General features: G+C 43.4%; 1 protein-coding gene across 1 annotated transcript; it reads right to left on the bottom strand.

Annotated features, from left to right (window-relative positions):
• Positions 1 to 276: 276 nt before the first annotated feature.
• cdk1 (cyclin-dependent kinase 1) lies at positions 277 to 11,431 on the bottom strand. Its single transcript, XM_044213061.1, has 8 exons — positions 11,314 to 11,431; positions 10,512 to 10,554; positions 10,157 to 10,313; positions 9,156 to 9,279; positions 8,070 to 8,240; positions 7,718 to 7,881; positions 2,710 to 2,851; positions 277 to 533 (listed from the first exon to the last, which is right to left on the bottom strand). Exons 2-8 carry the CDS (start codon positions 10,546 to 10,548, stop codon positions 417 to 419), a joined length of 912 nt encoding a protein of 303 aa, XP_044068996.1. The 5' UTR covers positions 10,549 to 10,554; positions 11,314 to 11,431; the 3' UTR covers positions 277 to 416.
• Positions 11,432 to 12,616: the final 1,185 nt, after the last annotated feature.

Here is a 12,616-nt window from a genome sequence, read left to right as displayed (position 1 = left end):
AAAGGTGGAGTTAAAAAGGTCTTTCAGTCTTCGATGTAGCTTGGCTAACCCTGCAGAAGTGCTATACACGGAGGGCAAGCCAGTGAGGTTTTTCAAACCCATAGCTGAAGACTTTATCTCTTGGATGAACGGATCCAGGCCACGTACCATTAGGGTGTCCTGGCTCATAAAGAAGAGAAACGTTCCAAGCATGTCATGCACTGTACAGCCTTTTACCATTTAGGAAATTCAGACACTTCAGCTTATATTTTCAGGAAAATGACATTAAGTTTAAAGTCTTGAGAATCACAGAAAGTGCAGTTTTATTGAAAGAAAACTTTACCAAAAGGTCTACAACAATTTTCACACACAAATATTTACAGAATGATCATTCACAATGGATATGAATGTGTTGGTATGTAAGGTCAGTATGTGTTTTAGATTTTGTTGATGCTGGCAGCAGGCAGGGTGGATTTGTCCAAGTCGTCAAAGTAAGGGTGAGTCATGGCCTCACGCGCTGAGATCCTCTTGGGAGGATTGTAGGTCAACATTTTCTACAGCAGAGAAACAAAACAGCAGCAGAGGAGGCAGCGTCATTAAGGATATTTTTGTGTGATAACATTTGGTGATTACAACCCGTTTTATAGTGAGGACAGCCTGAAAGACTCAAAGAGGTCCAAGGCTCTAAATGCTGACTGATTGACGTGCCTGTCGTGATTATACAGGAACGTTTTTGAAAGACAATACTAGTCCACATGACTAACACTAGTTAGTTGTTAGGTGTTTTCTTGGGGAAAAGTGCTTCAAAAAACTAATGACCAGATTTAACAAAAGTCCCAATCCTTCATTTTACAGTTTTTCTGTCTTGAGAAGTGGAATTTTCATTAGACGACTGTGCCAAAGCAACTGAGTGCAATTCTCAAATCCATTGTTCATTTTCTCACAACAGTGTGCATTTCTTGTTGCTGCCACACAGAATCAAGCGTACGAATATCTTCAAATGACCCAGTGCCGCACTGAGTTAGTCTCGGTGACCAAAATGGATTACCTGCCTTTCTATTGAAGTGTATTACTCTCGGACGTGTTCATCAACACGCTCATTGTGTAAAACCTCACACTCAAAATATCTGTCAAAAAAAAAAGAACTGACAACATGACATGTAACTTCTTTTACGTCAAGGATAATGGTGATGCACAGTATTTGCACCTGATAATACCAAATAATAATGTCATAAAAGTAATAAACAGGCTAATTTATTGAATCTCATCACATTGCAACTGATATGAAATGTAAATAACAACCATGAAGTTAAAACAGCGACGCTGGGCCTAAATTACACCAATAAGGTACATTATATTATGTCATTAAAATATTTTATATCTAGGCTTTTTGGACAATATATAATTATTTTACTGAAACATATTGCACAATAAAATCTACATTTAATGCAGCACCTCTGAACAAAGGCAATACAGACTTAATGGTAACAAGCAGGCTCCCTGGACCTTTATTGCACATATAACTAACCAAACTATTCAAATCAGAGGTGTTGTAGTGCTTCGGCCCAGGTCTTGAAGAGCTTGAAGTTTATCAAGTCTCCAGCCGCACTGTGCTGCGTTTGAAGCTCCGGCACTGCAAATCTTTTTTCAGCGCAACTAGAAAGCCCCCCAAAGCTTCATCCACCCATCACTACAGGACACCTCCAACTGCAACAAGGCCAGTTATTACTCTGTGTATTCTGACTGAAATCCACGAAGGTTTTATATTAATAATATATGGAGTCTGTGGGCCCAGCTGGAGAAACACTAATGTGCATGTAAAGTGGAGCGTGTGTTCATTCAGTCCGCTGTATATCTGACTTTATTATTGGGTTAGTGTATGAAAGGCTCGTCCATTGTCCCTGTCCCCAAAAAGACCAAACCCCTCATCACGATGCTTCGAGCAGCTGTCGAAACCTTCACCTCCTCTCTTCCTGACCCACTGCAATTTGCATTCAGGCCAAACCGATCAACGGACGACGCCATCGCCCAAGACCTCCACCTGAACTTCCTGATGGGCAGACCTCAGGCTGTGCAGATAGGCACCGCCACGTCCTGCACCCCGACTCAACACCGGCGCTCTCCTGTACTCCCTGTAACCGCCCACAGCTCCAACACCATCAGCAAGTTTGCTCACAGCACGACCGCCATCGGCCCACAGAGAGGAGGTCAGAGCCCCGACATCGAGGGGCCAGCACGTCAACAAAACAAAGGAGCTGACTGTGGACTACAGGAAGAGACAGGGAGAAGGACACGCCCCCCTCACCAGGCCCACAGTGGAGAGTCAGCAGCCAATCAGGACGGAGCTGCCAGCTGCATCCCACAGGACATAAGACTGTTGAATTCTTGGGCTCTCAAGCTCTATATTATGTGTATATATATCTGTGTGTGTGTTTATACGTATATTTGTGTGTACATATGTGTGTACACACACACACACACGGGTACAGCTGACAGGAGAAAGCAACATGAAGTGTGTTAGTGTCTCCAGAACAGCTTCAGAGCTCCTGGCCAGGTGTGTGGAGCTCTGCTGGAGCTAAATTCTTCTTCTACTGCTGCTGCTGCTGCTGCTACTTGGAGAAACTAAGTTAATCTGTACTGACTTTTATCTCACTGACAAGTTGGAAGAAGAGAACCCTGTGTCAAAAAAGGCAGAATTAAGATGTTAAATGGTTCAGCCCTAGTCCTTACCGCCAGCAGGTCCAGGCCATTCTTATCCACGTTTTTCACCATTGATGACAGGTTGCCAGACTTCCATTTAGGGAAGGTGTTTTTGTAGTCAGGCAGGCTCTCTACATCAGGCCACACATCATTGTTTGGGGTTCCCAGAGTCCTGAAAGAGCAGAAACAGACAGAAGGATTCAAAGAGGGAACTGCAGGGAAGGACAGTTAAAGGGCTTTTCCACCTCAGGAACTAAACCAGGGTTACGACCAGAGAAACCAGGGACTAAAGCCTCATTTCCACTGCATGGTACGGCTCGGCTCGGCTCGCTTGTGGTACTGCTCTCGATTTTGTTTTCCACTGCAGATAGTACCCCCTCAATGTAGGCGGGATTCGTAGCTGAGCGTCATAGAGCCGCTGCATGAAACTGCCATGACAAACTTCAACGCAACACAAATACACAAACACAGGAACAATGGAGGACATCGAGGGGATGGTGTTCTCGAAATGAGGCTGAATGTAGTTCCTGTATGATGGTTCCAGGTGCAGAACAAACATATCCTGCTCTGGATACAGTGTTTTCTGATAGCTCAGGAACTTTCAGGGAGGGGCTTGCAGGAAGAGAGAGAGCACGTGCTAGCAAATGAAAGAGAAGGAGTGGTGAGAAATAAAAGTTTATTTGCTAGTGCTAGTCTACAACGACGCACAGTGTCGACGAGTGCTTTTGATAACTGTTCAGTGGGTTTAGCTCGGTGCAGTAATAAAGCAGTGGCAATTCATCTACAGCAGACATGCAGCTGGGGGCGCTGCGAGTAGTTGTTGACAAGTCCTAGTTGTCATGCTTGCTTGACTAACATTGTGCAGTGTGGGGCGCTAAGCAGCAGCGACATGCAGCAAGATCAAGAGGCAGAAAGAACCATGGCTGCGCGCCCCAATGCTCGACTGCAATCAACAGTGTAGAAATTCTTACAGAGTTGTAAGACGTGCCGTGAAGTACCACAACAGTACCTGCACTGTGCATAACCATAGAAGCTACACCTGCCAGTATGCGCTGTATGGCCAGCGCTAACATCTTTGGGCCTGTGCCGGTAAGTCTCGTCCCCAGTAGGACCTCCGCTGTGGAGCCCTCACGGGTAAGTCTCACCCTGCGTCACTGCATGCTTACTACACCAAAGACAGTAGCATTTACACCTGTCACGTCTACTTTTACCGTTTCTTTTCCCCAGCGACCACTACCTGACCGGATCATCATGCCTCCACTGCCCTCACCATCCGGATGAGCAGCTGGAAGGGAGAACATCCATCCTGTACCAGATTTCAGATGAAGAGCGGACCCTTGACTCTTTGATCACCAAGCCGTCCATCTCTCCTGTTGACCATCGCTCTCAACAACATGCCCCCTCTTCTTGACCTGGCTGTGTGCAGTTCACGCCTCGCCCTGTAACCAGCTCTCCGGTTCAGAGGGCACGCTCCCTCTTCACGATCCGGCTGCGAGCAGTTCAACGCTTGTCCATTAATTCCCCCTCTGGTTCAGACCTCCAAACCCCTTCCTCCTGCATCAATGATTATCAGTGATTCCATAATCAGAAACATTAAATCAAAAACCGCTGCAACGTATTGCTTCCGCGGCGCCAAGGTTCTGGATATCGTTGAACAGATCCCATTTCTTATAAGTAAATATCCTCATGCCGTTATCCACGTTGGCACCAACGATACCGCCTATCAACAGTCCGAAGTATTAAAGCGCGATTTTAACAGTCTTTTTAAATTACTCAAGGACTGCAAAAAGTCTGTTTTTATCTCTGGAGCGATCCCCTCTCCACCAAGGTGTAGGGCGTTTTAGCAGGCTGTTCAGTCTCAACACATGGCTACAGACGGTTTGCTACTCACACAAAACCGTCTCCTCCCAGCACTGTTATACATAGTTTTGATATTCCTGTAATCAAAAGGAGTAGGTCTGTCAACCGAAATGCGCACATCTCACACAGAAATATTAATAATCTATTAAAGATTCAGAGAATGCACCAACTTTAGCTCCCAGCACAAATACAATTAAAATGGCATAATCTCTATCCTGTAAGACTTTCATTTTAAATGATTTTATTTCATCTGCAAATCTAGATTGTGTTTTTAACAAACTAACGGCCAGCTTAATGAACTGCCCAGGGTCAGTGGTGTTGGTGGTGGCCTAGTGAGTATAGGAAGAGCTTTAAATGTCATCAAGTAGCTTGTGGTGAATTTTCTTCCTTTGAAGATCTCACTTTTAAACTTGCCGATCTCCATCCGACCATATTTGCTGTCATTTATCGACCCGAAAAACCAGCTGCCAGTTTTTCACCCTGATTTTTTATCCACTCTTGTTTTAAAATTATGACAGGGTTGTTCTTTGCGGTGATTTTAAGATCCATGTTGATGACTCCACTAATGTTGATGCGAGTGATTTTTTTTAACATTGCTACTACTTTTAACTTTAAACAGTATGTGTGCGGACAAACCGTGGTCTTACATTGGACCTGGTATTTACCCTGGGTGTAAAAATATCTTCTGTGGAATTACTGGATCTAGTTTTTAACTGAATCACCAGTTATTCATACAGTCTTACCCCGCTCCTCCTGCACTCGCATCTTTAATGAGCAAAGCGTCTCAAAGTTCTGTGCCTTGTTTGATAGTCAAAGCCTACACCTGTCTGATTATTCCCACGCCAATGATATGGCCGAACATTTCATTTCCACCTGCTTGTCTTGACTAAATATTATTGCACCCCTTAAGGATGGGTCTAAGTCCTCAGCAAGAAAGCAGCCTTGGATAAACAACAATAGTCGCAGCTGTAAAAGGGAATGTAGGAAAGCAGAGCGCAGAAGAAAATCCAGTCTCCCAGTATGTTACACTGTTACGAAGTAGTTATTGTTACACTATAATAATAATAATAATAATAATAATGTTAAGGATGAGAGAACACGCTATTTTTCAGAACTTATTTCTACTCATCAACAGAACCCTAGATTTTTATTAAGACTGTGGATCAGCTGGTAAATCCAGCGCCTCCCTGTTCCCCAGCTGAAAGTGCTGCTGATTGGGAACTGTACCGGGACTTTCGGGGCCGTCTGGAGCGATGCGTTGATGCCGGGTCACAGGGCGGCCTTCTCTGTTGAAGCCGAGGTGGTTGAAGGTGAATCACATGCTGTTTGTTAAATCTGTTGTCATGCTATTGCAACCCTAACCAAAAGCTAACGTTTGCTACATGCTAACGTTAATGTCGTCGCAGTGAGACAACATTCATTTTTGTGCTGATGACACACAGATGCAGCCTGTTAGATCAACAGACCCTGCACTGCTGAGTTCACTTAACGACTGCCTCTGATGTCAAAAGCTTTCCTGCAGCTGAACCCAAACAAAACAGAGATCCCAGCACATGGCAAAACACATTCTGCCATCTGCTGGTTACCTCTTGGATCACATTATGCCTGTTGCAAGGAATCTTGGCATCTGGTTTGATAATAATTTAACTTTTGAGTAGCACACCACAAAGCTTGTGCAATGGTGTTTTTTAAATCATGTTGGAAATATTTCAAAAATTCTCTCTCTTAACTTTAAAAAAAAGACAGACCATTTTACACGCCTTCATCTCGCCACGTCTGGATTACTGCAACATCATTTTTGCTTGACTGAACCAAAAATCTATTGATCGACCAGACTGTACAGAACTCAGCTGCCAGGCTTTTAACCAGAACCAAGAAACGCGATCACATAACTCCTGTTTTAGCCTCTTTACACTGGCTCCCAGTTTGTTTTAGAATAGATTTTACTGATTACTTTTAAAGGCTCTTAATGGCCTCCCGCTACATCTGTGACGTCTTAGTACCGTACGGGCCGGTGCGAGGTCTTTTGTCTGTTCCAGAGACCCGGCTGAAAACTAAAGGGGACAGCGTTTGCAGCCTCTCTTGATTTTACTTGAGTTTGAAATTTTCTTTAAACTGTCTTTTACTTTAAAATGTTTCTTGTTTTTAATCTGTTTTCTTTTAAAACCAGATGGTGTTATGACTTTTCTTTGCTTATTTTGCTGCTTTTGTGAAGCAAAAGTGCTCTATAAATAAAGATTATTATGTTATTATTTCACCTATCCCAGGTTGGTCCCGCCTACATTATTTTACCCTTACTGGTTGTATTTGAGACCTTTGACGAGAACTGATCGTTGTTATTGGGTGAAAAAAATATGATATATCTACCGCAACTACTTTTTGGGAGTAGTTGATGACTACTAAAATGCAGCAGCCGTGACAGCCCTACAGCAAACGCAGTCATTTGACAGGAAAACACATAGCTGTGAAATAAACAGTCGGAAGAGCCATCTTGATACAAAGATAGTAGTTATTCCACATGCACGATTGTTTTTATTTTTGCCTTACTATGCTTGAGGGCCACCGTGACGCGAGACAGGTGTCAATCTCAAAGACAACTGACAGATTCCCTCACAGAGATATAAACATTACACATTATTTGGATAGGACTCCCTTAAAAAAGTTATTTTATCATTGAAAATGTCAATAATTGTTGTAAAGGCTAAATCTCGAGACATTTCCCTCGCTCGTTACTGTGCACAAATGTACTGGCCTCATGAGCCCTTCTGGGGCCGGCAGACACAGAATCCAGCAGGGTGCGCTTTGCAAGCACACAAAAACATTTTCGGACACGTGCTTCACTCCCCTGCTACAATTCCATCCCAGGGGAAACACCGAACTCTGAACGCAACGGCAGCATCGCTCACATGAAAAAGAATGTGGTGGTGGTAAATAGTGCGACCCATGTTGGAAACAGGAATGTAACACTATAAATGCCTTACCGTTGACTTTTGGCAAACATTCTTCCAGTTTGGCCATTTTTATCAGAAGAGAGGGCTACCTGTAAATGCTATTTAAATTTACATTATTTTCTGTAGCCTTAGTTTACTGATCTCTTGTATCAACAACTATTTCACTACTTTACATGTTTTAATTGACAAGGATTGCACTGCATGTAGGTATGCTCTGGTGCGTCTACCTGAAGATCCTGAAGAGCTGGTCTATCTCTGAGTCTCCATGAAACAGAGGCTTCTTGGTGGCGAGTTCAGCAAAGATGGTCCCAGTGCTCCAAACGTCGACAGGGGTTGAGTATCGGGGTGAACCTAGGAGGACCTCTGGAGCACGGTACCAAAGAGTTACAACCTGGGAACACACACACACACACACACACACGGTTTCATTCAGCTCAATGGTCATTTTAGAGCCTTTTTGTTTGTTGCCGTTGTCAAATATCCCCTTATGCATCTTCCACTTAGTGTTGGTGAACCTCCACCACTGTGTCAATGCAGTTTTAGTCCATGAACCCCAGTGGTGTGTGAATGGATTCTCACCTCATGGGTGTAGACCCTGACAGGAACACCAAAGGCCCGAGCCAGGCCAAAGTCTGCCAGTTTGATAACTCCCTTGTTGTCGATCAGGAGGTTTTGCGGTTTCAGGTCCCGGTGAAGAACTCGACGACAGTGACAGAAGTAAATGCCCTCCAAGATCTGGTAAAGGTAGCTCTAAAAAGGCAGTGAAGGGTGAGAATGAACACTGAGATGGACACATGTTTAGAGTTGTGAAACTGAATGGGCAGAAGACAAATGGCACATTAATCTGTTTGAAGAGCAGTGGTTGCAGAACTTTTTTAAACCTGAGCACCCCTTCATAGATTTTTCTTCATGACACCGGCCTTTCACTATAGGTGACTCATGAAGATGGTGAACCTGGAAAACTCATGCACCAGAAAACGTGATACTATGACAACCAGCACGCATGAACCATCGTGTCATCAATCTTCGCTGCAAAATGACTGCATGTTGAACCGGGTTTTTAAGCTTGTAATTCTTACTTTTATTGCATATTTCTTCCGTTTTGATGTGTTTGAAAATGTAAAATAAAAAACAGTTGACTGTTATGGCTAACCTGTTAGCAATCAACCGCCTACTTTGGTGTTTGCTGAAGCAGACAGGATGCTGCTGTATTACAGATTGTTTTCTGAATGAATTTATGAATGACATTTTGTGGCAGCAAAGGTTTAATTGTGGTAAAGAAATTACCTATAGAGCTGGAATCATTACAGACCAAGAATTTACATTTAGATCATTTAAGATTTAAAGAAGAATTTCTTGTTTTTACTGCCAAACATTTTATAACAGACTCTACCAGCATGCTACATTTCAAGAATAACACCCCCCCCAGGGGGACAAACTGCCTCAAAGCAATAGATGTGCCCAGATAGTCGAAGTACATGACGTGTTACTGTTCAAGCATTTTAGGTCACCGTGTTCCTTGAGATATATTATGTGATTCCTTAATCCAATTCAAAATCAACTCAACTGCAATACTACAGCTGTCACACTATTGTCACAAAGAAAGAGACGCAAGATCCCCAAGATTAACTGTTGAGAGAGTTTATGAATCACAGACACAATTACCTTGACCAGCATAGGGTCCATGTACTGGCCTGAGGGGATGGAGTCCAGGTACTTCTTCAGGTCCATTGACAGGAACTCAAAGATGAGGTAGAGACGAGACTCCTGCATCAGGACATCCAGGAGTCTGGCATACACACAAACACACACTAAGTTTATACTGTATTTATGTATGCATTCACACATCTCATAGGCTGTGACTCATAATTCCCATTTGCTCACGTACTGTATGTGAAGGGTTTGGCTGGTTATTTATACTGTAAGCAGTTGCCATGAACAGAAGCTGAAAACATCATCTGGCAACACACCTTGCTGGGAAATCAAACATGTGCGAGTGCAGAATCTGGGTAAATTATTTGGTCACCTGCTATTCTATTGTTTATCTTGCAACTGTCAGGACAGTGGATACAATGATTGTCACTGTGATAAGTTTCAGGACTCGTAAACTCCACCACTGTGTGGTGTTTTTACTCAAACTGGACTTCCTGGATCATATTTCACCTTCTCACTGGAACCTTTAGCAACCCGAAGCCCCTTGAGTTTTTTTAAATCTTCGTTGTTCAGTAACAGAGCAGATAAAATCTACTAGTAGTATGAGTAGAATCAACACTTTGCTGACATAGTGTCAACAAAAACTGATTATAGACCATTATAGGATTCAAAAAGAAAGCATTTTATGCAGGGCTATTTTACCAGATGGCAATATTTGGTGCTACATGTTGAGGTCCTCTTTATGATTTCGAAATTCACTTGGTGACATTATTTAGGAGCATACCAAAACCGACAACGACATACCACTGAGAATCGACACATGCCACTAGAACAACAGTGGCACACCATCACACACTTTTCAATCTCGGCACTGCTGTTATTTTGGGGCCCATTTCACCGGGATGCAATGTGCGACTGTTCTCTGCAAGTTTTCATAAGCTGGAAAATCGGATTTTACTTAACCCGACAGAATTTGCAGACACCCCATTCTGTAACACACAAAGCGAGCGTACCGTACAACGTTGGGATGCTTCAGCTCTTGAAGCAGAGAGACCTCTCTGACAGCGGTGCTGGGAACCCCCTCCTCCTCACTCTCCAGACGGATCTTCTTCATAGCCACAACCTGCCCCGTGGCCTTGTGCCTGCCCTTATACACTACCCCATAGGTACCTGCAAGAACAACAAGGTACCAAAGTAATTCTAAATTGTATTAAGCAAAGCACCTATAATCATGATGGATGAACAATTTGACAATGTAACTATACTATCCATGAAGCCAAAACCTGCCATAATTTCAGCAGCATACTATTGTATTGTAGCAATATGTTTGAATAATTTATATTGAGACAGGAAACCATTAAGACCAACCTTCCCCAATTTTCTCTATTTTCAAGTAGTCTTCCATTGTTGCCTGAAAGAAAAAACATGCTGTCATGTCAAGAGTGCTATTTCAACGATCATTATTAGTTTCCAGTAGCTTCAGCTAATGCTTACCTTTTCATTGCAAACTTAGATTTTATTACTGCGACATGTTAGCTAATGGCATTAAGTTAAAGGACCTATTTTACTCACAATTTAAAATGTGGCCTAAAAAGTATCAAGGCTGTGAAAGGCTAACGTAACGTTAACTTGCATAGACATAACGTTAAGTAACAGCTTGAATTAGGCACATCATAACTAACTGTTAGTTCAACCATTTACAGGAACGTACCATAGGCTCTTTCACCGAGAGATAACGTTACTAAGTTCGTATTAGTAACTGTAAGTCAGGACCAAAGAAAATGAACGTTAACGTTACGTTGCCTACATAATGCTGTATTATAGATTTTCGGTGGCTCATATCTCCTTTTACACAGAACTTTAGCGTCAGTTCACTGTTGACTAGTTAGTGTTTTCGTTTCGCCTGCGACAGCAACGTTTATAGATGGCAATGACATAAACTTGTTACCCAGCCGTTAAAGTTGCTGTTTTCTTCATGCTAAGCGAGCAAGTTAAGGTCTCCAGCGTTAGCTTATTAGCTAATGCTAAATCATCAAGGCTAACGTTAGCTTCTATTGATTTTCTAGTGGCAGCTGACCCACTTCCTATCCAGATTGAATGGCCCACGTTATCAACTACCCTGACAAATCATTTAATTCATATTTAAACCTGTGTAAAAATGAATAATTACCTGGCTGTGCCTCGTTTCGTATCGTATGTAACGTTACTCTCTGCGCACAGACTGCCGCTGGAATGCTGACAGACTCTTTTGAATTCACCGGCAGTACAGCAGCAGTTCAAAACAGACCAATGAGCTCACGCGATGTATTTCAAAACCGCCAATCAGGGAACGGAAGGCTGTCATGTGGGCTGAGCGGGAGAGAACGCGCCGGCGTAGCTCACAAACATTTAGTCCCGAGTTTCGTCTTCCAGGCAGGGATCACCTTCCTCTCCTGTAGCTACAGTGTGTCCTGCTCACAGTTAGTATGGGCAGTAGACGCCTTTAGCTCGATGCGAAACTGCGAACTGAACTTATTGTTCACATCACAATTTAACACTAATGTACTTGCGTAGCCTATCTACACTATACTATAGTTTACATAGAAGAAATGGTGATTTGGAACACGAGAGATTTCCTTGTGAATGTCCAATTAATTCATAACTGTTTCATTCATAACAAAGACTGATTCTGTACTCTACTGTACTCCAGCTGCGCCGTTCCAGACGGACCTCCTCACCACCACACTTCTGGTTCTGTCATGGTGCTCTTCTGGGGGACTGAGAGCAGAAGCTGCCGTAAGGCCCGATGTTTACCTGATACACAACATTACAACTGGGAGACGACAAAACCACATTCACCAAATACACACGCGATACAAGAATGAGGTGTACAGTAGATACATTGTAGAATAGTAATAATGTAATGGTAGTGGTAGCATTAATATTATGGGAACAGAGCCAGTAACAGCTGTAGCAGCAGCTGGCCAGCAGGTGGCCCACTACCACAGATCCGGTCTCCATGCCATGCTGTCCCTCCGCAAAACATTCTGCCAGTCACAGCGCTGCTGGCTGACTGCGCATGTTCCTGACTGGTCCGTCACGATGGGTTCAGGTGTGCATGTGGGCATACTGGTGTGTGTGTGTGTGTGTAGGGGGGGCTCAACAATGCTGGTTGCAAAATATGGAGTGTAGAGTGTGCCACTGCGTAGCGAACTCGTGCTGCCGTGAGTTCACGCGAGACCCGCCTGCAGGCAGTGCTCTTTACTGCCCCCCCCAACCTGCCCTTCAGCCGTGCCAGTTACCGCTCCCTGCTCACCTGAGCCCCCCCCACACTGGAATAAAGGATATTAAATTGATTACTTGAATTTGCATATTCGCGCAGTTCCACGCAGGGCTGGCAGTAGGAGGATGCTGAGCTTTGACTTGGGGGCCATCAATAAATTACTGTTTCAATGACAAAAAAACTTATTAATACTCCATATTAGTGAAAATTA

This window comes from Siniperca chuatsi, linkage group LG11 (genome assembly GCF_020085105.1).
Source record: "Siniperca chuatsi isolate FFG_IHB_CAS linkage group LG11, ASM2008510v1, whole genome shotgun sequence".
Lineage (NCBI taxonomy): Eukaryota > Metazoa > Chordata > Actinopteri > Centrarchiformes > Sinipercidae > Siniperca > Siniperca chuatsi.
Note: the sequence above shows the minus strand (reverse complement) of the source record. Positions and strands in the feature narration are given on the sequence as shown.